Here is a 23,907-nt window from a genome sequence, read left to right as displayed (position 1 = left end):
CTATTGCTCATTTGGGGTTATCTCTTATCATTGATATATAAAACAAGTTCACGTTATCTGACGGAGGTTGGCGGTTCCTCTGGTGTCTTCCAAAAATAAGCTGATGTATAGGCAGCAGTATTGTGCTGATGTTCAAATCTCAATAAAAAAAAAGTCAAAGTTAGAAAAAAAAAACACTGAGGGAATTGAACCCAGAAAAGAACGAGAGTAGGTGCGTTCACAGATTAAGAATTTTTGGTTGTGCACTAACACTCAACAAAAATGTCAGAATCGATAATAGGAAACAATCAGTGAAATAAATGAAGGCAACAGTAGTATACCGCTGTTCGAAACTCATAAGTCGGAGCAGAGGCACATTGTCTTCTTTTAAATGACCCTTTTTTAACCTTCATACAAAATAAATAACAAACTGTTTGATAAAAAAAGTAATAATTAATAAGGATGTAAATCAATTTATCGAGTTATGTTGTATACCGAAATTAAACATTGGCCTTGATCTTATAAGGATAGAGATGAACTTGATTGTTTTTGGTCACTTTTGTAACGTTATAGTTTTTTAAACTTTCTATTAGCTTTGAAATCCATATTGGTTGATTGATTTGTGTTTAACGCCACTTTCAACACTATTGTGCTATTTCGTGGCAGACAGTTCTTATTGGTGGAGAAAGCCGCAGTGCCCGGAGAGAACCACCGACCTTCGGTAGGAAAACTGACAATACTAGTCAATTAAGATTGGAGTCGAGTGCACCTGCCCCGTGCGGGATTCAAACTAACATCCTCATTGTTTACTGGCTAGTGATACAGTTGTTCAACTACTTAGACCACTCGAACACCGAGGCCCCTCATTCTATAATTGGGTTTAGATCTCTATATTAAAGAACTGTTCTACAACTTTGCAAGCTATCTGCCCTTCCACACTGATGAGTCATATGTAGACGATACGCGACCCTGGTGTCAAACTTCTAAGCGTCACATCTTGGAAAGCACGTCGGAGATAGGAAATTTATAAATAATTTATTTTATTTACTAGCATGTTGTCCTATTTAGTTTTGTAGCATTTAGATATTAATCATGATGAATGCTGAACAGATGACATTGTCTTATGTCTTATCATTGATCTAGCTATTTTTGGAGTTCATGTGAGTATGTTTTGAAATTATTTATAAGATTAGAAAATACATCGGTAAACGTATGTTTCTTCGAAATAATAAAGTGCTATATACAAGAAACCAGTGATTTAAAAAAAAAAGTATTGTAATATGAATATTTACTATCATTTTCTTCATCTTCAACTTTGTATTTTATTTGGTTTTTAAACTTTTTTATTTGAATGTCACTGATGAGTCATTTATAGACGAAACGCGCGATTTGCGATCGAAATTATAAGCCGGGTATCTTTGATTAATTCAGTTTACCAAAGTTTGTTCAATTTCAATTTATATGTCCGACTCCTTTCATCGTCAAACACTAATGTAATGTATTTTGCTATACAAGTCGAATAATCTTACAAGCAGCACCTACTTATCTAAAAATAAAACAGCAATTTTGTTAACATTATTATTTTGTCAACTATATTCATGTCAATAATGCTAAGTACTTTAGCGTATTCAACGTCAGCAATGAGTTCGATGACCATGTCCATCAAAGGGAATCTCATAAACCCTTGATATATATATAATATTATTTGCAAAATTGAACAATTAGCCCCTTGGCCTGCATTACATTTATACAGAAATGCATTTATGCGGAAGTCATTGACTTGTTGTTAAATGTCGATGTAATATGTTTGGATGCATTATCCTTATAGTAATTGCAAAAACAGTGACGTTTTATTCAAATATTCAAATAAGCTGAAAACTTTACCGGAAAAGTAATTAATCTTACAGAGTGAGACTGTTGCTGCGAATAACTTAATGTTACATTCACATATCATCTTTGTGTTTCTGCTACATTCAGTTTTTAATACTCTTGTACTTCATATTTTCATCTTTTTTCTGAATGTTTTGATTCGGGTGCCAGGGACGAGTTCTATGTGGACGACATGCACGTCAGGCGTATATAATGCTACACTATATAATACAACTTTGGTGAGCTTATTTTATACTTTTTTTTGCATGCTTAAATGGTTAACCGTTATTATTTGTTTTGGGAATATTCAGTTATTAATGTTTTTCAACTTTTAAATGATGAAATGACTTAGCAGATCTTTTGATTCGAGTGCCACTGATTAATTTTATGTAGACCAGTCGCGCGTCTGGATTACTAAATTATACGCCTGGTATCTTTTTCGAGTAATTTCACCATTGTAACATTTTTCCCAGCAAGATGAAATATTAAATAAAGGCAAACCAGGGCAACAGACTTTTTTTTAAGTACAAGTTCCTGAATTCCAATAAAAGCGAGAACGAAGGCATTGGAAAGGGTAAATAACATCCGTCATGCGACTCCAAACGCATCCAAAATGTCACAATAGGACACAGATCAAACGACTTTTTTTTTGCATCTCATGATTTAATACTTTGAAACATGTCTTATGTCTTACATGTAAAACTGCTGATATAAACTGAAACTATCTAGCACTCTTATAGCGCTGTTGTATATATTGAAGTAAAATTGATAGAACAAATTCAATCATACAGGAAAGCAATTTGTATACAACGCTGACAATCAATAAAGTAAAGATAACAGGGATAAGATATGTTGTTTCACTCAAATAATTTGTAAACATTTAATTATAGTCACACATTACCAAACATATATTGAAATGTTTTACTATACCACTGTTCATTATTCTTTTTAGTAGTCTGAGTGCAGCCAAACAAAGTTTTCAAAAGGGTTGATCTGTACTTCTTAAGTCATATCTATTCTTAAGAAATCAATGCTCTTCATTTTCAACATGCGCGTTTGACTGTTATTAAAAATCACAAAAAAAAAACCTTATAATTTGGGACCCAAAATTTTCGTTTCATCAATTTAAGACGTATCAGTGGCGCTCGAAACAAAACAGTTGCAAACCCAGGTTATGTATAAAGCGTGTCAAATGAACGTAGTTAACCATGTCAGAACAATTTTTGTATTATGTCTCGTAGAAAGAGGCAGATATTATAAATGTAGTACAAAAGAAAGATACAAAAAAAAAAAACAAAAAAAAAAAACTACTATACTCGTAACAGCTTTCCACACATTGAATTAAACTATTGTTAACTTCACCTTCTAAAGCAGGTAGTTGTTTCCTTGTCAGATTGAGAAATTGTTTCTCTGTGTCTATCTGTAATCTGTTATATAGCTTCTGCCAATGTAGACACACCTCTTCCGAGTAATGTATTTAACAACATGAATATAAAAATATCTTCCACCAATATCTTTCACCAATATCACTGTACATTATTTACTTTCTTGACGATAAAATTGGGCTTAATGTCAATTTATACTGCATCAACACTTTAAATACTTTAAAATCTAAAAAATCTATCTAAAGATATCACTGTTTAAGAGTAGACAGCCATTAATCACTTAAGGGATTATATAAAGTTATTATCTTCTTTTTCTTTATATCATCTAATTGCAACAGTCTATATCTTTCACAATGGAGATTGTAACATAATCGTCTACATTTTGGATCTATACGTTTCTGAATCACTTTAAAAGCTTTTTCATTTCTTAACATTGTCAAGTAAGCAAATGGATCTATAATCAGTTGTAAAATGTCAAAGTGTTCATCTCTCATATTAAAAATAGCCAACTCTGCACTACAGGAATTAATTAAATTTTCCAAAATCGATTTTCTTATATCATCTAGACTTTTACAAGTTAATAAAAATGAGGTAAAGTTTTTCCTGTTAAATTACATAATTTACATATAGACAGTTTTGAATTATTTATATACTTAGCTCTAACTGTTTGTAGAATGTAACTTCCAGTAGTTTTTTTTTCAATTTTGTAGGAATTCTAATAATTTCCCTTGAATTCATAAAGTTTGTATTAGCAATAGAATGACAACGTCCTGGTGTATATATCAATGATAAATATTTTAAACTGGTATAAAGTTTTGCTTGATTCAGTATCTTCTCAGTCCAGAATTTTTGATCTTTGGAAGTTATTTCACTTTTCCATTGGTATTTAGAAATTGGATTGACTAAATATTGTACAGGATCATTCAGTTCATATTTCAAAAATATTTTTCGCAGTAAACTAAACCAACTATTACTATTAATAGATTTTACATTTAATTGCCTTTCAGCTAGTTGACATTCAATATAATTTTCACTTGTCTAGTAATATTTCCATAAAAAGTTAATTTTTTAACATCTATTTGAGCTTCTACAGGTAACATCCCAGAAATTATATATATAGCAGGATCAGCTACTGTTTTGGTAAAGATAACAATTGTTTCAAAAGTTTTTTAAACTGGATATTTAAAGTTTCTTAACATCTTTCTCTTGGGATTACTATTTTCAATCCATATAACATTATTGGTATTATATAAGTATTCATAATTGACATTGAGGTTTGTGGATCTAATCCATTTTCTCCATAAAGTCCAACCCCTATTAAACTATAAAGTGTCCTTCTAGCTATCTTTAAATTCTCATCTATTGTTGCTTTACATGAATCATCGTCTGTACGACAATTTCCTATATGTGTTGCTTTCTTACAAGTTGGAAGAGTCGAATTGCCTAAATTTCAAAATATTGCATTTACTTTCTCATGGTGACGTGAATTAGACTGTATAACACAACTTGTTGCTGGTTGTAGTCAATATGCCTCACGTGTACTAATATCAAAGGACATGTTAATCAAATTTGTGTTTCATACGGACAATTGCTAAGTATGGCTAAATCATCTGCGCAAGTAGGAGCACAAGACGAAATTGATCCAATTTTTCCTCCATATCCTGAATCAGTTAAAATGTCTAAAAGTGTATTTATATAGATTTTGTACAAGTCTGCACTAAGAGTTCCACCTTGTCTTACGCCTTGCTCTATTCTAAAAGTGTCTGATATTTGGTTATTCCATTTTACACAGGAATTAGCATTTTCATATAAATCATCAATAATCAAAATAGATTGTTCTGGAATTTTCATTTGATATACTCTTTTTATAAGCCCTGCATGTTTTACTGCATCAAATGATGACTTTGCATCAAGCATATTAATTATTGTTTGATCATTTAACTCAACACATTCTTTACGAAATTCTTCTATAAAAAAAGAGCAGTTTAATGGTGCTGCTCTTCTAGTAAAACCACGTTGTAATGGGTTTTAATATTTTATAATGTCAGGATTAATTCTAATCTTTAAAACAGCCTCAATGAGTTTGGATAATGTTAGAGTAATTGTTATTCCCCGATAATTTTTACTGTCTTTACAGCTTCCCTTATTCTTAAAAAGCGGAATTACTATTCCTAATTTCTGATCGTCTGGTATATATAAAAGTCTAAAAGTACTACCCAGAAGTTCTTTAAGATGATAAATAAGAGATTGTCTACCATATAATAAATTTTCAGTTGAAATTCCAAATATATCTGGTGATTTATTTAAATTTAATAACTTCAAAGCTTCTTCTATTTCATTTTTAGTAATACTTTGGTGCTGAAACATAGCTTTACAAATGTCAATTATATCAATATATTCTTGTTCGACCTTTTGTTGATACTTGTTGTCAAAATGTTCATGAATAGAATTTTTCGTTAAATTTTCAACCAAAAAATGGCGTTTCCATCCAATTAGAATGTTGTCTTCTGTACTATACACTGTGTCACCTACAGATAGTTCATCTATATGATTACTTAATCTTCCCCTCTGTTTTTTAATAAGTCTATAAAATAGATTTTTATTATTGATATTTGCTTCCATGATCTTTTCTCTTTCATCGATTCTATTCATAGCAACTGCCTTGCGACAATGTTTACGTAAATTATTAGTTGTCTCTTTTTTCTGGATATAAAGTTCATTTTTGAGATCTTCAGACCGCCCATTAATCTTCCATTGATAAAAAGCTTTTTTTTCATTGCAATTGCGTCAAAAATGTCTTGGTTCATTACTTTTAATTTCGGTTTTATAATCTTTTTCGTGGAGCTGGACAACAACTTTTTGCCGATTTGAAAAGTAAACTGTTCATGTTTTGAAAAGCAAGATCCACTTCATATTTATTTTCTAAAGATGATGACAAGTTATCTAAACCTTTTTCAACTTAAGTTTTATATGCATCTTTGTCTATTTTTTTCCATAGAGTTTTACCTGACATTGGTAACATTTTTGAATTTGAACATTTTGATTTTTCTTTAGCATTAATGATATATTTCACTTTCGCTTTTACTAGATAATGATCAGATATATTAGTAGCCACATTGTCCATTGTTTCCATACAGATCACATTCTCTTTAAAATCTTGTTAAAAAAATAAAAAGTCAATAGTTTAGGTTTCCTTTACCACTACAATTTACAAAAGTAATTCCATTTTCTTCAGTATATAAACGATTTTCATTCAAAAAGTCTACTTAATATTAGTTTCTTCTCGTATCGATTTTACTAAAACTATCGTCGGCATAGTATCTTTAGCATGAATTGACACACTTTTTTTTCGCTTTTTATTTTCAATGCTCTTCATCTTCATTTTGATTCAGTATTCACTGCTGAATCTTTTTAGACAACAAGCGGTCCGAGCTTAAAACATGTATCAAGCACCTATTTTGACACTTAATTATATTATATATATATATATATATATATATATATATGCACATTGTCTAATCATATGGTCAATATAAGAATTACTCTGTTTACAGCCTGTTAACACTTGGTACAGGGGGCTTGTTACTTTCTTCCAGCTATTAAGGCAGCTTGGCTATGTTAGGTAAATAAGGTATTACAGGAAGGTTAAATGTAAATTCAGTTATCTGGATATATTTAAACAAACCATTAAAGTAAGGAAATTGTAGACGCCATAGTATGCAACAACAGGAGGAACACAGAGGTATATAGGTCCAAATTAGATGTTGGTGTATTACAAAGTTGAAAGCATACCTTTGGATGTAAATTTGGGATGTGTTATCTAATTTTAAGAAACAAAACAAAAGTTTATTAAATTTGATAAAAATGTTACAATATTAATATTAACGGTACTAAATGTACTGCACCAGATACACCCTTGGACAATTTGTATAAATATCTCTTAAGTATTGCTCGAGGCCAAAATATATTTAAATCCAAAACTTACAAAAGAAAAAAAAAAGTGAAATAAGAACCCAATGAGTACAATAATTTTATATAGCAATTGATTAAAACCCAATTTCAGGACATACTTTTTACTGTCGATATTGCGAATGGGTTGATTGATACGATATGTCCGTATCTCATCTCAATAGCGATATGCTTTCGTAGTTTGAGGTCTATAGTTATCAGAATAGTCTTATCTTCAAATTCACCGATTGATTCCTAATCCCCATTTTGACACTATGAATTCCTGTGAACTTACATATCTATTTATTTTACTTTACACTATCTTTTTTTTTTCTATTTTGATTTTGATTGACCGTTATATTTTTTCGATCCACGTTTTTTATGTGTAAGGATGTTCTAACTATTTTCATTTAAATAAAAAAAATCCGTGTAATCCTCGATATGTAAAGGAATTTTAATCAACTGTCATATACAAATTCTCTATGTGCCTGTCCAAAGTCGGGATCCTGTAGTTCAGTGGTTGGTTATTGTCTGTCATATTTGTTTTTCGTAAATTGTTTTGTTATTAATTAGGCCATTAGTTTTTTCAATTTAATAATTTCAGATTTTTCATGTCGGGGCCTTTTATAGCCTGCTATACGATATGAAGGTTTCTCATTGTTGAAGGCCGTATGATAACCTATTATTGATTACAGTTCACTTCATTTGAACTTTGGTGGATAGTTGTCGCATTGGAAATCATTACAAATCTTCTTTTTTATATACAAGGTGGATGTTTAGCTAGCTATTATCCATTATTTTCTTTGGAAAATCGCTGTACCAAAACAGTTGTTTTCTTTTATGTTCCGTTGGTTGATATAGTCGAACGTTTAGTTTTGTCAGGTTTTTCTGAACTCTTCCTCTTTTGGTTTACCTTGGAGTTCAGTATTGAGTGAATACTCTTTTAATAAAAGTTTTAATACCTCAATTTACTTTGGAACGACCGTATCACAAAGACATAGACACTAGGTATGTTTACCAGGCCTAATGTTGTACACCAGCTTTCGTTTCGTCTACATTTGACTTGTAAAATAAAATAAAATTTGAACATGAAAAACGTCCGTTGTATCTATTTATGATAAATATCTATAATTAAAACAATACGCAGATCAAACGTAAACAGAATAAAAAGAAGTTATAAATAGATATATGATGCAGACATTGTCTCCAAGTGTAAATAATACTATAGCAAGTAACGTAGAGATACACTGTAATTGGTTTATGGATGTCATGTAAGTCAATTGTTTTGTCATTTAATTGAATGAATAATATCCTTCGTTAAATTTCTGCTTAGCATGCCTCATAATAGGTCTGCTTGGAGGGGTGATGAATATTGAATTCTTTCAAATTGGTATATATAAAGATGTTATCACGCAATCCGGTTGATAACGATATTCATTCACTCGAGATAGTTAGATTTTCGGACTTAAGTTTAATGAGGATTTCTAAGTGTTACATTTAACAATAGAGGTTGAGTTAAACGTTGTAGCCAACTGATTTAAGTAGTAGACTCTATTTCTCAAATGCTCTAATGGGCAATGTTAAGTGCTATGATCCGAATTAGGCAAAACTGGTATGAATATATGTAGGACTCAGATCTATGGTGGGTTTCTGATATATGGCAGATTCCTAACCTATGCTAAATACGACGTCATTCCATCCCCAAATCATGGCAGATTGTTTAGAATCCTTATATATGGCGAATTGCTAGTTTTCAAATCAATGGCAGATTTTCTGCAACTGAAGGACCAGTCATTACATATCTGACCAATGATTTCAAAATTGCCTTAAACAAGTCGAACTGTCCAAAGGTAGCGAACAAGCTGCTTTTATGTAAAAGCCAGTATAAGAAAAACGGATTAGGTGTACGACTAGGAAGCATTTTCATAACCATTTGTGAAATGAACATTGAATAATGGTCTACCAAATCGTGATGACAACCATAGAATGTTCTTAGTAAGGAATTGATATACAGTAATACAGTCTTTAGGGGACTGAAATGATGTGCTTCGGAACAATAAGCATGCTTTTCTTACTCTACGCATGTAACCTGCTTGACCCTTCATTTAACCAAGTCCCTTAACAATAAAAAAAAACAAAAAATAAAAAACAGTTGACTTTATACCTAATTTAACTGATGCCGATTATAGTCAGAGTCTTGTTATGAACAATGACCTGCCTCAAACACTATGCTTTCTTAAATAATCCTTATTTCTCCAACAGTACAGTTACTGACATCAATATAGCTGAAAATGATGTAAATAGTTATTAGATATATATCACAGATTATTTTGTTTTTAGTTCCCAAATGTCTAGAAAGATTAATTGCTACATTAGTACAGATAATCGCTGTTATACAGCTGACAAAATGCTGTTTGTTATGTTAAAAGAAATTTAAAGAGTATCATAGGAATACAAACAAATAACAAGAAAATGGCAAAGCATTACGAAAAAGTATGAAAGAAAAGCAAACAGAAAACCAAAATGCAAAGTAAAAACACATGCAATCAAGAGAGAGGGCAACCCCAGTAACACGAGAACAATAAAACAAGTAGCGGAAAGAAACACGAAACATAAACCCAGACAATCCCAAAAACATATTAATTTGCGTGAAATTGCATGCACTAGCGATTTGGCTGCTACGAATGACGATAGTTCTGTTCGCTAGTATTCTTATTTCGAATTCCTATATCCGAATAAGATAATGACATCTTCTCATTTGCAGGGATTTCCGTTAACGTAGACTCGAAATCTAAAAAAAAATTTAATTTATCAATTAGGGTCCTAAATAAAACTGGCCTTTTCTCTTCCTTCTATATAACAAAACCGTCGTGACGTTATAATTTACTCTTTTCTTCGGAAATTACGTAATTTCAAAATCTGCCATAGATTTGGAGAAAACAAACACTGCCATAGATTAATGATTTGTTTGGCGTTTGTGACGTCATATTTACCATTGATTAGGAATTTGCCATAGATTTAGAACCCACTATAGATTTGAGTCGTACATATATACAAAATTATAGAACATATTTGATATGATGCTCTGGTTCATAAAGTCAACCGAATATGAATTAATTACAAATTAAACTCAACCCCTATTTTTTGGATCAACTTACCTAACCTACTGCAACAAAGCGTGACTAAAATAAAAATAAAACAAATCCAATGGTAAAGTTCAATCAGAAAAGTGTTACGATCTTCCTCTTGTATATCATTTTTTTTTGGGTAGAAATTGCACTATACAAATCGGTTTAAAAGGCATTGACTGAACAGGTCACTACAAAGCACAACAAAAAAAGCCCAAAATATTTGAAATAGCTTTTACAATTAATTGATTCAGCAGACGTTTTTATCCCTTTGGCTAAGAGAAAACTTGTTCACAATATGTATGTCACCATTAATAACGGGATATATAAATGATATAAGAATGGTGAACATTTGGTAGTGCGTTCAGATGTTTAAGACTTAAAGTGTCCACTATTTATATTCCGTAACACGTGTTTGTAGTTGTACATGTTTATCGCCATATAAGTGGTGTATATATGGAAATTATGTATTACATTAGTCTCTGAAGTGTTCTAGTATTGTATATTTTATTGATAACTAATGATATTGCTATATTTGCTGACACTAAAGTCTTTTTCAAGAAAATTAAAAAAAATGTTTATCTATTTCATGCTTTTCAATACTAAGCGGTTTAAGTAGTCAAGGGAATGCCATATTAGAGATGACTGCTGTCAGTTTGTGTTGATTATAACCGGAGCTGTAGCCTACGTTCCCAAAGAAAATCATAAAAACTTCATGGCATTAGCATATAAACAACATGTCTTTAGCATATAATCAACATCGCTTTGGCATATTTCGGAGATCTCTTTACGTTTTCCCAACACCCACTAAGCGTAAAACCGACATCGCATTTGTGTATACTTGCCGTCTCAATCGCGTTTACCATATTTATCATTAGAGTTAGCCCTTCAGCGCCATAGTGTATACTATGGTTATCATTCACCTATAATTGAAGCGTATGGCTACATTGCTTAATCTGTATTATGTATATATTCATATAAATTTATATTTTACCGTATTATCCATAACGTATGACATACATTTAATTTGATTATAACATACACCTCATAGTTATTTGTCCTACCTTTTATTAGCATTCGTCTTTTTTCTATTTAGCATATGCCCTACATATCATTAGCATACTTATTTCAAATATAACTTAGGAATACCCTACATGTTTCTTTTTTCATTAACGTTTAAATGTCTTACATATAATATATTTTTTTATTGGTCACATATAACATTCGATATTCATTGGTAAGCTCATTTAACGTTGCAGCAATTTGTTTTAGACAACATTTGATTTTGATTTTCCCCTTGAGTATTATTAGATATATTGGTAGTTAAGCTGTAATGAACATGTCTCAAACAGACATCCAAGTATCATCTGATTAGAAATCATAATGTTAGCAAGCATACTTAAGATAAATATTCTTGTAGTGTCATTTTCACACAGGTGGACAAACGAGCGAGATAACTGTAACCAAGCTTTAACCCACCATTTTCTTGCGAAAATTACATGAAGCAAGTCAGAAATGTGAAAATTGTTTTTCAGTCTTCCTGTTGGTTGATGTAGTCAAGTGTTTAGTTCGATCAGTTTTGGTTGACCTCTCCTTTTTACCCTGACCTTGGTTCGCTATTTTTGTTATAACTATTTTTTTCATCATGTAGATACATTATTTTCTTTTAAGAGAAAATTTTAAGCTTACAAAGATCTTGTAATGTCAGAAATTGTTAAGCCTTATTGTTATTTCATAGGCATACACTAGGGATTAATTATTGTGCTAAGAAGGAAGTGATAATTTTAGACGATATGTGAGACTATTTAGACAGTGCTTCATGAAGAAAATATCGACGACTTAACAAACCCATGTGATTTAAACAGATTTACGATAATACATGGGGAAATTTGAGACGAGTATAAATGTCAACTATGTATAATACCCCGCAAAACCAGTTTGCATATTTGCATTTATAGAAAAACTACAGTATTACATAATTTGTCAAGTAATAACAACACCTGGAAATAGTGTTTATATTGAAATTCTATATAGATATCCTACAGCTATTGCTCTTACGCACGTTATAAATCAGCTAATGACTTGTGTTACAAAAATGTGTTATTCATTTTTAATTAAGTTGTTTCAGTTGCATGTTTTGTAATTTCGATATGGTTATATATATCATAGTTGCTTGTAACAGAAATTTGAGTTATATGTCCCAGAAAGAGCAAACAAATAATACAATAGACAGAAGATAGTTTTAAATTGGCGGGAACTACCATAGTCGTTTCTACTTGAAACAATGTGGTTGTCAAAAATATCTAAACCTTTAGTTCAAAATCGTAAGTTGGCTGATAAATGTTTTAGATAGCAATATATACTATCGAAAGTGTAATTCGATTACTATTATGTACTTACATTTAGAAATTGTAAAAAGAAATACGAAAGTGTACCAGATTATGAATTTGCTTTTTTCATAAACTGCGCTATACATATGGCTATAATCCACTAAAAATTAAACTTTTTATGCAAAGTTCGTTCAATTTAAAAAAAAAAAAAAAAGAACCCCCTGAAATACAAATTTGAATCCTGCACACAGTATTTTTCTCTTTTTCATTTTCTTATTCCTATGTTATCTTGGCAAGTGTTTTCATTGATGCATTGTTATATATATGCAAGTTTATGACATATATATGTGCATTTAATTCTTGTTATACTTAAATACTAGGTTGTCAAGTTATAAAAAGAGTCCAATGTTTTAAATTCGGTTCTGCCTGAAAAAAAAAGTTTAATAACGTATGACGTAACAAACATAATGTCCTGTCTACCTTATTTCTTTCGCTAATGCTTCTAATTGTTATCTATTTTCTAAAAAAATAAGAAAGGAGCTTTCAAATTCATCAAATATAATTCAAGTTTGTATTGAACGAAAAATTGTTACCATTATGTAACAAAGGGCCACAAAAACATTCAAATAATCACGTGTTTACTCTTTGAAAGACACAATAGGCTGCAATTATATCATAGTGTTATATGGAAAAACTCACCCATATCTGACTTGGGACATGTAGATCCTTATGTAGAAATGTGTGGCGTAAACCTGGTTCGATAACTAATAAACCTCTCCGTTGAATGACTGTAAAAAAGTCGTTACATCAAACATTGATAGTCTAAGATATGATTTGATGTAAATGCGTATTATATAAATCTTGCACAAAAATGCAAGATTTTAATTGTCGAAACTGTAGTATAAGAATATTTAAATGCCATTTTCATGTTATTAAATTCTATGTTTTGAATATCAAATTTTAAACAATATTTGAAACGTCTTATCCTTTCATCTGTCATAATTATGTTATTTCAAGATTTAACATTGATTTGCATGTACTTTGTTTGCACGTTTGGAAATATAAATATGTCATTTTGCAGCACGAGTGAGATTGGCTTACTTTTCATACGAGTGTTATGTTGTTTTTTACAATGCGTGGACTTCCCATGTTAATAAATTGCTTTATGGCAGAAATATAACGCCGAAACATTACTTCTTAATCTGCATTGCTCAAGTTTTTTTTTAAAAGATGTTAAAACATCAGGATGTTTTCTACCTTGTCATAATTGGCCTAGTTAGATTTAGCCCATCTTTTGTGCTCGTCAAATGCTAAATTGATCATAATATCCACCTTTTTTATGAGTCTTATAAAAACAAAACACATAATTGACATACTTAATTATATGCCCATTATATTTGATCAGTTATATATGTTAAGGTATCTACGAATATGAATAAAAGAAGAACATCACAAAAACAGGAAGGGATAACACTTTCCGAAGATTTCAACTCCGATTTGGGCAAAATGTTGGTGCTCTGTGATGTATCTCCATGCCGTTTTGTTGGTTGCTCCTGTTTTTTGTGGACATGTTTTGGTCTGCTTTTGTTTTTACATATCAATGTTGATTCTCATTTTGATGGCTTCTTGTATTGAGAATGGAAACAAGTAATGTGATCCTTTTTTGAAGATATCATTTTTTCTTAATAGGACATAGTCCTATTCAGACATATAACGTTTTTGAACCTATGATTATAGAACAAAGGCTTTTCTAAGTCATAGATAACACGTTGTCTAATCCATGATTTTGGGAGGGTAAACCATTTTTTTACATGTTCTAAGTAGCCAAGAATAAAACGTGGTTCAACAAATTATATAACAAGACTTATATTTATTTGGAGTCACGCATAAAACATGCCTTAGCTTAGGTATGTTAATATTTTATGTCTGATTTTATTTTTATCACTGATACTGAAAAAGAAAACATATGCTGACCATGCGGTATGAGTTTTACTCATTGTTGAAGGCCGTCCTGTGACCTATAATTGTTACTTTTTGTGTCATTTGGTCTCTTGTGGAGAGTTGTCTTATTGGCAATCATACAACATCTTCTTATTTGTATATTAATTTTCCCTCATATCAATAAAGGGAATGTTATTATAACTCCATCGAAACAGCAATCAAATAACACATGCAATGAATAATCGACTCGGCGAACAATTAACAACACGGAGACACGGAGTCTTTACAATATGATAAACTCGGTTTATTCTTTCATTGTACTCAAAATATGAATAGATAATGAAGACCTTCTGGACTCTAATCGCAATGTGAACATGAATGTTAGTCAAAATAATGAACACATGGCGTATGCAACGTGTTTATAAGCTATGAAGCTAAAACATATGTTAGTAATTATGTACCTGCATCACACACGACATAAGGTATTGACCGTCCAATTAGCAGAAAACTGTATGTCTTATCCATAACATATTTCAATCAGATTCGAAAATTTGTTGTTCGCAAAACTATTATCAAAGAGCTGGTCCATCAGACGCATGTTTTGGCGCTAAACAAAAACCTATTTGGGCTCCAAAATAAGTACGAAGTTGAAAAGCATTACAATGACTCATGAATGTTCCATCAAAAAGCATTAAAAATGGAAAATCTATACCAAAAACGGTTAACAATATATGTCTGGTGTAGTTTGACCTCAGTGTGTTGAATAGCACTACATTTTAATACCAGTAATGTCTGGGTTATAACTGTCATTTGCAAACTGCTACAGAAAAAAGCATTTGAGGCGATTATTGAAAAGAAACAAAATCACTATATACTGAAGAAAAAAACATTTAGAAATAATCGATTTCCATATTCATAAAGTAATAGTTTACAATTTTGCTGACTCAATATTATGTGAGTGTCTGTGTGTCATAATTTCGTTTTGCATTTAGTGCAAACCAAACATAAACTATCTGTTTTAAGGGTTATAAATAACTTGTTTATTCACGATTTGTCTCATTCATTTAGAAAAAAAAATAGGTCATACCAAAAGAACAAAAACTAAAAGGTGGCAGACTTATCGTTCTACATACAAGAGAAAGGCGCATTGTTTGTGTTTATAAAGATCCGTGTCATTTATGTAACCTTACAAATATTCCAGAAAACTAGTTTTCGGTACACTTGTATGAATGTTGAAAATAACCTTATATAACTCATGTTCTTTTCACAGCAATGACAAACGTAGATATATTCGAACGTGATACATGGTTGCAGAGGTTTCATGAAACCATACGATATGTGCTGAAGAGCATTAATTAACTGTATAGGCATATAAAACCTCAATTGTTTTGTAATGAAAAGAAATTGACTGTATTTGAACTCATCATAGATACCAGGCTATTTAAGATTATAATACTTAACTTGCCTTTGTCAATATTAAAATAAATAATAACGTTTCTATGTGTCTCAAGCGTCACTGAAGAGACATTAATTGTGGAAATGCGCATCTGTTGCAGTAAAATTAATATTGTCTATGTGGTATAACATAATTAATAAAAAAGAAAGCTATACTCACACATAAAATCAATGTTTCAAAATATCATAGGAAATATAGAATAAGCTCTCGTCTTTTTTCTTATTTATTCAATGTGCTCAAAATTAAGATTTTGATTTTGAATTAATGGGGTCATATATGCTCGAAAGAAGCTTTTCGTTTTCAATTAACTTTGAAATGAGCTTAATGTCCATTGAAATGCCATTACATATCAGATAAGATCACTATATAAAAGTAGCGAATCATGGCTAACAATATATTCAATATCTACCAAATGCTTATATAGCTCTAGCTCCCACAAGGACATAGCTAATCCAGACCATGAATGATTCCAATATCTACCAAATGTTTGAATACTTCTAGCTAGAACTGAGTTAACAAGTTTCAAGGAAATAGGACATTTTTTGTTTGCGTTTGACAATGTTTGAATGATTTTTATTTTTTTACTTGCATATATTGTTTGTTATGTTTTAAACATCACCAATTATAATCTAGAAATAGAGAAGTAATAAAACCGAATGACCTAAAGCAAACGGAAATGTACAATGTATTTATAAAATTTAGATTACAATTCGTATAATAGCTGTAACATGTTTTGCCGTTTTCACCGAAGGCAGGATTCATATAGATAGCACGTGAACAATAATAAAAAAAAACTTCCAGAATTTTCAGCGTGTAAAGATCTTTTCTATTATATCATTTTTCAGACATTTGGAACCAATATGATTTTCACAGAAAGGGCATAATAAAACTGTAGCTCTCTAACAATAACTCTGTATTATTGATACTTATGGCACTTTTGGTAATTGTTTCGATTCCCTCTTCTATATATTTTACGTATTTGTCATTAAAACAATAAAAAGGTTCATTCTGTTAAATATGAATATTTCTTTCCTTAGAAGTACTATTTGGTTTTATTGTTCTAAGACTTTCCTTAGAAGTACTATTTGGTTTTATTGTTCTTAGACTTTCCTTAGAAGTACTATTTGATTGTATTGTTCTAAGACTTTCCTTAGAAGTACCATTTCATTGTATTGTTCTAAGACTTTCCTTAGAAGTACTATTTGATTGTATTGTTCTAAGACTTTCCTTAGAAGTACTATTTGATTGTATTGTTCTACGACTTTCCTTAGAAGTACCATTTGATTGTATTGTTTTAAGACTTTCCTTAGAAGTACCATTTTATTGTATTGTTTTAAGACTTTCCTCAGAAGTACTATTTGATTGTATTGTTCTAAGACTTTCCTTAGAAGTACTATTTGATTGTATTGTTCTAAGACTTTCCTTAGAATTACTATTTGATTGTATTGTTCTAAGACTTTCCTTAGAAGTACTATTTGATTGTATTGTTCTAAGACTTTCCTTAGAAGTACTATTTGATTGTATTGTTTTAAGACTTTTCTTAGAAGTACTATTTGATTGTATTCTTCTAAGACTTTTCTTAGAAGTACTATTTGGTTTTATTGTTCTAAGACTTTTCTCAGAAGTACCATTTGATTGTATTGTTCTAAGACTTTCCCTAGAAGTACTATTTGATTGTATTGTTCTAAGACTTTTCTCAGAAGTACTATTTGGTTGGATTGTTCTAATACTTTCCTTAGAAGTACCATTTGATTGTATTGTTTAAAGACTTTCCTTAGAAGTACCATTTGATTGTATTGTTTTAAGACTTTCATTAGAAGTACTATTTGATTGTATTGTTGTAAGACTTTCCTTAGAAGTACTATTTGATTGTATTGTTCTAAGACTTTCCTTAGAAGTACTATTTGATTGTATTGTTCTAAGACTTTCCTCAGAAGTACTATTTGGTTGTATTGTTCTAAGACTTTCCTTAGAAGTACCATTTGATTGTATTGTTCTAAGACTTTCCTTAGAAGTACTATTTGATTTTATTGTTCTAAGACTTTCCTCAGAAGTACCATTTGAATGTATTGTTCTAGGACTTTCCTTAGAAGTACTATTTGATTGTATTGTTCTGAGACTTTCTTTAGAAGTACTATTTGATTGTATTGTTCTAAGACTTTCCTCAGAAGTACTATTTGGTTGTATTGTTTTAAGACTTTTCTTAGAAGTACCATTTGATTGTATTGTTCTAAGACTTTCCTTAGAAGTACTATTTGATTTTATTGTTCTAAGACTTTCCTCAGAAGTACCATTTGAATGTATTGTTCTAGGACTTTCCTCAGAAGTACCATTTGATGGTATTGTTCTCAGACTTTCCTCAGAAGTACCATTTGATTGTATTGTTCTAAGACTTTCCTTAGAAGTACTATTTGATTGTATTGTTCTAATACTTTCGTTAGAAGTACCATTTGATTTTATTGTTCTAAGACGTTACACTCTCATACAAAACAATACACACAGGAACACACGAATAGTTAAATATATTGATAAACTTAAATGCCAGCTATATATTTAAAAATACGTTGTATGTCAAAGAGAGGCGAACAATAGAAAAGAGACTTTTAATCTTAATTAACTGACAATGCAATGGCTCAAAAAGAAATAAAATTCTAAGATGGCATTATTACTGGTATTGCTCTTTATCGTTAAACATTTGTTCGACTAAACATCTTTCTAAAGTACTGACTACTATTCTTTCTACAGTTAAAGATGGGCTTCAAAAATATTGTGATGAGATATATTTTACCAGTGGTGTTAACCAGATGTGGATTCTCAAAAAGTCGAAAGATCTACTGCTTAATCTTCGATCACAATCTTGGCAATTTTGCAGCAACATAAAGACTTTTGATTTTTCTACGCTTTACACTACTATTTCCCATGCTCAGTTGAAAGATCGACTTCACCATCTCATTGAACAGAGCTTTTTCTATAAAAATGGGAATCGTAGATACAAATTTCTTGTTTTGGGTTACAATAATTCATATTTTGTGAAAAACCACACTGAATCTACCAGAAAATATACTGAAGATGATATTATCAAAATGTTGGACTTTTTTTGACAATATATTTGTTGAGTTTGGAGGATTTATATTTCAACAGACAGTCGGTATTCCAATGGGAACTAATTGTGCACCCCTATTGGCCGATTTGTTTTTGTAGTCGTATGAAGAAGAATTCATTCAGAACCTTCTAAAAGACAAAAAGAAAAAGCACCTTGCGAAATTCTTTAATTTTACTTTCAGATATATTGATGATGTTCTATCATTGAATAACCCATATTTCAGCCAATACTTACATCTCACATATCCCAGTGAACTTGAAATTAAGGATACTACTGATACTAGAAGGACTGCTTCATACCTTGATCTTTTCCTCAATTTTGTCACAGATGGACGACTTCACACGAAAATCTATGATAAACGGGACGATTTCAACTTCCCAATTATCAATTTCCCATTTCTCAGCAGTGACATACCCTCTGCCCCTTCGTATGGTGTTTACATATCTCAATTGATACGTTATTCTCGTGCTTGTTCACACTATACGGACTTCATATACAGGAGTGTGCTGCTTACGCAGAAACTGCTCCAACAAAGTTATGAGGAGGATAGATTAAAAATGACACTCCGTAAATTTTACGGACACCATCACCAATTGGTTGATCCATACGATGTGTCTTTGTCCAAACTAACTAAGGACATTTTTACCACGTGTTAGATTGTGGTTTGTCATTACGTCGTCTGATCTTTTAATTACCGAACGTGACTTATTCCCGATTGTGACTGTTTTTCTGAGGGTGAAACCGCATTGCTATAAGACGTGTCACGGTACTTTTCTATCCCAAATTCATGTATTTAATTTTGATGTTATATTTGTTATCTATTCGGATTTTGTCAAATGTCTTAACGTCTGGTCTGTTATATACGTGTGTTATGGTAAAGATAATTAATCACCTCCTTCATTTATTAGATTTTAGTTTGGTTCAACGAAATTTAGACGATATATTTGGTTTACAGTTTGATTCAGAAGAAACACCGACATAGCTAGATAATACAATTAATTATCTAATTACTACCACAATTTGATATTAATAAGTATTGTAATTTTCATTTTTATTAATATGTAATGTCAGTATTACAGATCTAATCTTGAATCAATCCTAATCCTATCTTATTTTTGGGAAATATTTTTACAAATTAAATTGTGACGACACTTTGTGTGTTTTTTTTAGAATTTCAAATGTGACGTCACTTTGTGCGTTGAGGCTTTGGCTAACTCGGCTGTGTATTTTTATTGGATTAAGTTGTTTTATGTAATGTATCCGTTTTTATTCTGTAGTTAGTCCCCACTTCGGTTTTATCATGTATATCTATTATATAGTCATTTTATAAAATTTACTGTTTGCAAAATTATAAATTATTCTAAATAATAAGGATGTTCTTGTCCCAGGCAGAAAACCCTGGCCGTGTTAGGCGCAACTTTTTGGAAGTTTTTGTCTTCGGTGCTCTTCAGCTTTGTACTTGTTTTGGCTCTCAAACTTTTTTCATGTGAGCGTCACTGGTTAGTCTTATGTGGACGAGACGCACGTCTGGCGTATTGAATTTTAAGCCTTTGTTAGCTATTATTCGTGTGTTTCTTTGTCCTTTATGTTCTCCCATCTATTTGAATTGAGGTCCATTCATGTGATAATGTCGTTTTGGTGTTGTGTTTGACGTTACCATAAAAGCGGGAGGTTTGGCAAGCCACAAAACCAGGTTCAACCCACCATATTTTCTTAAAATGTCCTGTACCAAGTTAGGAAAATGGCCTTTGTTATATTATAGTTCGTTTCTGTGTGTGTTACATTTTAATGTTGTGTTTTTGTTGTGTCGTTGTTCTCCTCTTATATTTGAGGCGTTTCCCTCAGTTTTAGTTGGTAACCCGGATTTGTTTTTATCTCTATCGATTTATGGGTTTCGAACAGCAGTATACTACTGTTGCCTTTAGTTATATATAAAGAAAAATGTATGATAAGGACACTTTTGATTTGCATTGACAAGACCAAGTAGTATACATCTACCAACTTACATTTGTCAGATGTTTAAAAGACACTCGTATGTCAGACATCAATTGGTATATTTTCAATTAGTGAATATTTTTTTCGACACATTAAAAAGAAAAGTACAAAAATGGTTGAGCACAATAATTATTAATCGGTAGCGAATGTGCAGTCACTATTGCCTTATTCTGGCACAAAAAGACGACAGTTAAGTGTTTAAATATGATATGATTTATTGTGTTAATTTTCTAGTAATTGACGTACAATGTATATAATCTGAGATCTTTCAATAATCTTGGTTCTCGCATAATTTAGAGTAAGACAAAAATAAAAAGTAAAATAACAAAAATACCGAACTCCAAGGAAAATTCAGAACGAAAAGTCATTTATATAAACACTATTTAATGTCTACTGTCAAAATTTACAAATTTACGAAAAGATTAAAATAGCAAATATAATATCAACCAACTACCAAATGATCAAAACTGAACATCTGAGAAAACATAATCTATGGATTAGTTGTTTTTACTTTGAAAAAGATTTCAGTATCATTGCGTATGTTGTCTTTACGCAAGGTATTGTATAGGATTAATGTCGATCTCTTGGACTAAGCCTTTTCAAACAAAATGTTACAGTTTGTTCTTATGCGGTAGTGTTACAACATTATCTCATGTAATGTGAGGGTTCGGTGTTCAAAAACTTTTTAAACGCGCCACATTCTTTATAAGCATTCCCATTTAGGAGCTTGTGATTCAATGGTTGTCGTTGTGTACTGTCTGTTATATTTGTTTTCCGTTTAGTGTCTTGTCATAAATCTGGCCATTGTTTTTTTTTTCTATTTAATTGTTACACATTCATATAGCTGACAATTATTTGAAAGCCATACAGTAACCTTTAATTGTTTTAATCCACGTTATTTGACTCTGGTAATTTGTTGTCTCGTTGGCAATCATACCACATCACTTTATCGTTATTCACCAAACGATGGTTTCAAACTCTTATGTAGATACTAGCTAAATACAATAAACCAATGACATTGCATTTCTTTAAGCATAATGTTCTGCAGAATTATTAACTGTAATAATTTTGTTTACTATTGAAAAAAGGTGAAATTTTGTTAACGATCAAGCAACGAATCATCAAATTGTAATCTTCAGTCAGATATAATATTCTTCACTGCGACCCAAGTATGTTGTCCAGAAGTATATCAGGGGAAAATCTATCACATTGGACTTTCAATCATTGATAAACTGCAACTATATATCCATTTATGTCTCTGTCCAACACGTCTATGATTACACTCGACAAAGTTATATCATCCGGAAAACATTCCAGAAATTGTATTAGTAAATTGTATATTCATGATAAAGAAATCAAGGCAGCTTTGATAGATAAAGTGTTGGCTGCCATTTCGTGAAATACATTGTGAGAAACCTGTCGCCGTAGGAATTGTTCAGACAAAATAGAAAAGAAAGTGTCTATTGAAACATAAGTGGTTGTTATCGGTATTTATTCACTGGCTGGAAGAAAGCACTCTAAATAACAATTTCATTTAAATATATATAAAGTAACTTTAGCATTTACCAACCTTTTTCATGCGAAAATTCTTAACATTGAAATTAACAAAAAAATATCTTAGATACGTCTTAATAATTGCAATTATCATTTTACCTTTATGTCCCGTTTCTCGTAATCTAGTTAATTATATATAATTTTTGCTTCGTTCCCGAGGCTACCACCAGCTAATAGTCAGCACTCCTGTGTTGACCTGCAATATCTATGTTATGCAATGTCAACTTACCCTGTAGGAGCTTCCGGTTTCCTTCTGTATTTTTTGCTGTTGCCTTGATTTGTTTCTTCTTAATCGATTTATGAGATTTTTACAACGGTTAACGACTGGTTGAATAGACACAATCATATTATATACTGTCATTATCTATGAAATGTTTAGTTATTGGAAACACTAAGATCGTGTCTACTCTCCGAAATAAACTGCCTTACCCGTATTTGGACTATGTTTTTTTTTAAATTGAAGTTTTCATTGCTTCTTAACCGAGTATTTGATTTAACCTTCACATTGTAAAGAATCGAGCGCCACTCACTTGTCTCGTGTAGTCTAAAACGCGTGTCAGACGAACTAAATTATAAGCTAAGTGTATATGATGAGCTGTTTAACACTTGTGTTCAAACACAGTTTAAGGAAGGGCTTATGTTGCAATCTTTTGTTCTATTATGCTGTTATATAAGTATTTATGTATACACGTTATTCAGTATTGTAAGTCCATTTTTTTCCATTGCAACTCTTATATCATCTCACAGTTTTTATGTCGATTCGGCGAAAGTAGGGTTTGTTTTTCAAGTCCATGTAAATGTATTGTTTTGCAAAGTTGATATCACTCTTACAAGTAAAATTGCATCTTTTATTTCTACAAATGTTTTTCTAATGTAATAATTCAAACCTAATCTTCTTGAAGGCTTCCTCGGCATTAGCTGATCACATATAAGGAACATGTAAATGATTCTAATATCCCTTGTGCTGTAAATCAATTTATTTTCGAGGATAACTATTCCGCGTTTGGACCTTTTCAGCAGTTTTTGTGGCGATTTATTTTCACCAGCTTTATAGATTTTGTAATGCATTTAGCAATTGATTAGATAAGGAAAGACCCATGTTTTATATGTTTGCGGACAATTTCTACTCACGATATCGAAATTTGAGAAATCTATAATGGTTTACAATTTATATGGAATAGAAACCAACAACTGAGACGTACCCCATGATATTTAACTT

The 23,907-nt window shown here is 31.2% G+C and overlaps 1 protein-coding gene across 1 annotated transcript; it reads right to left on the bottom strand.

Annotated features, from left to right (window-relative positions):
- Positions 1 to 17,797: 17,797 nt before the first annotated feature.
- LOC127723855 (uncharacterized) lies at positions 17,798 to 23,049 on the bottom strand. Its single transcript, XM_052230574.1, has 2 exons — positions 22,918 to 23,049; positions 17,798 to 18,433 (listed from the first exon to the last, which is right to left on the bottom strand). Exons 1-2 carry the CDS (start codon positions 23,047 to 23,049, stop codon positions 17,798 to 17,800), a joined length of 768 nt encoding a protein of 255 aa, XP_052086534.1.
- Positions 23,050 to 23,907: the final 858 nt, after the last annotated feature.

The sequence above is a fragment of the Mytilus californianus genome, unplaced genomic scaffold, assembly GCF_021869535.1.
Source record: "Mytilus californianus isolate M0D057914Y unplaced genomic scaffold, xbMytCali1.0.p SCAF_13, whole genome shotgun sequence".
Classification (NCBI taxonomy): Eukaryota; Metazoa; Mollusca; class Bivalvia; order Mytilida; family Mytilidae; genus Mytilus; species Mytilus californianus.
Note: the sequence above shows the minus strand (reverse complement) of the source record. Positions and strands in the feature narration are given on the sequence as shown.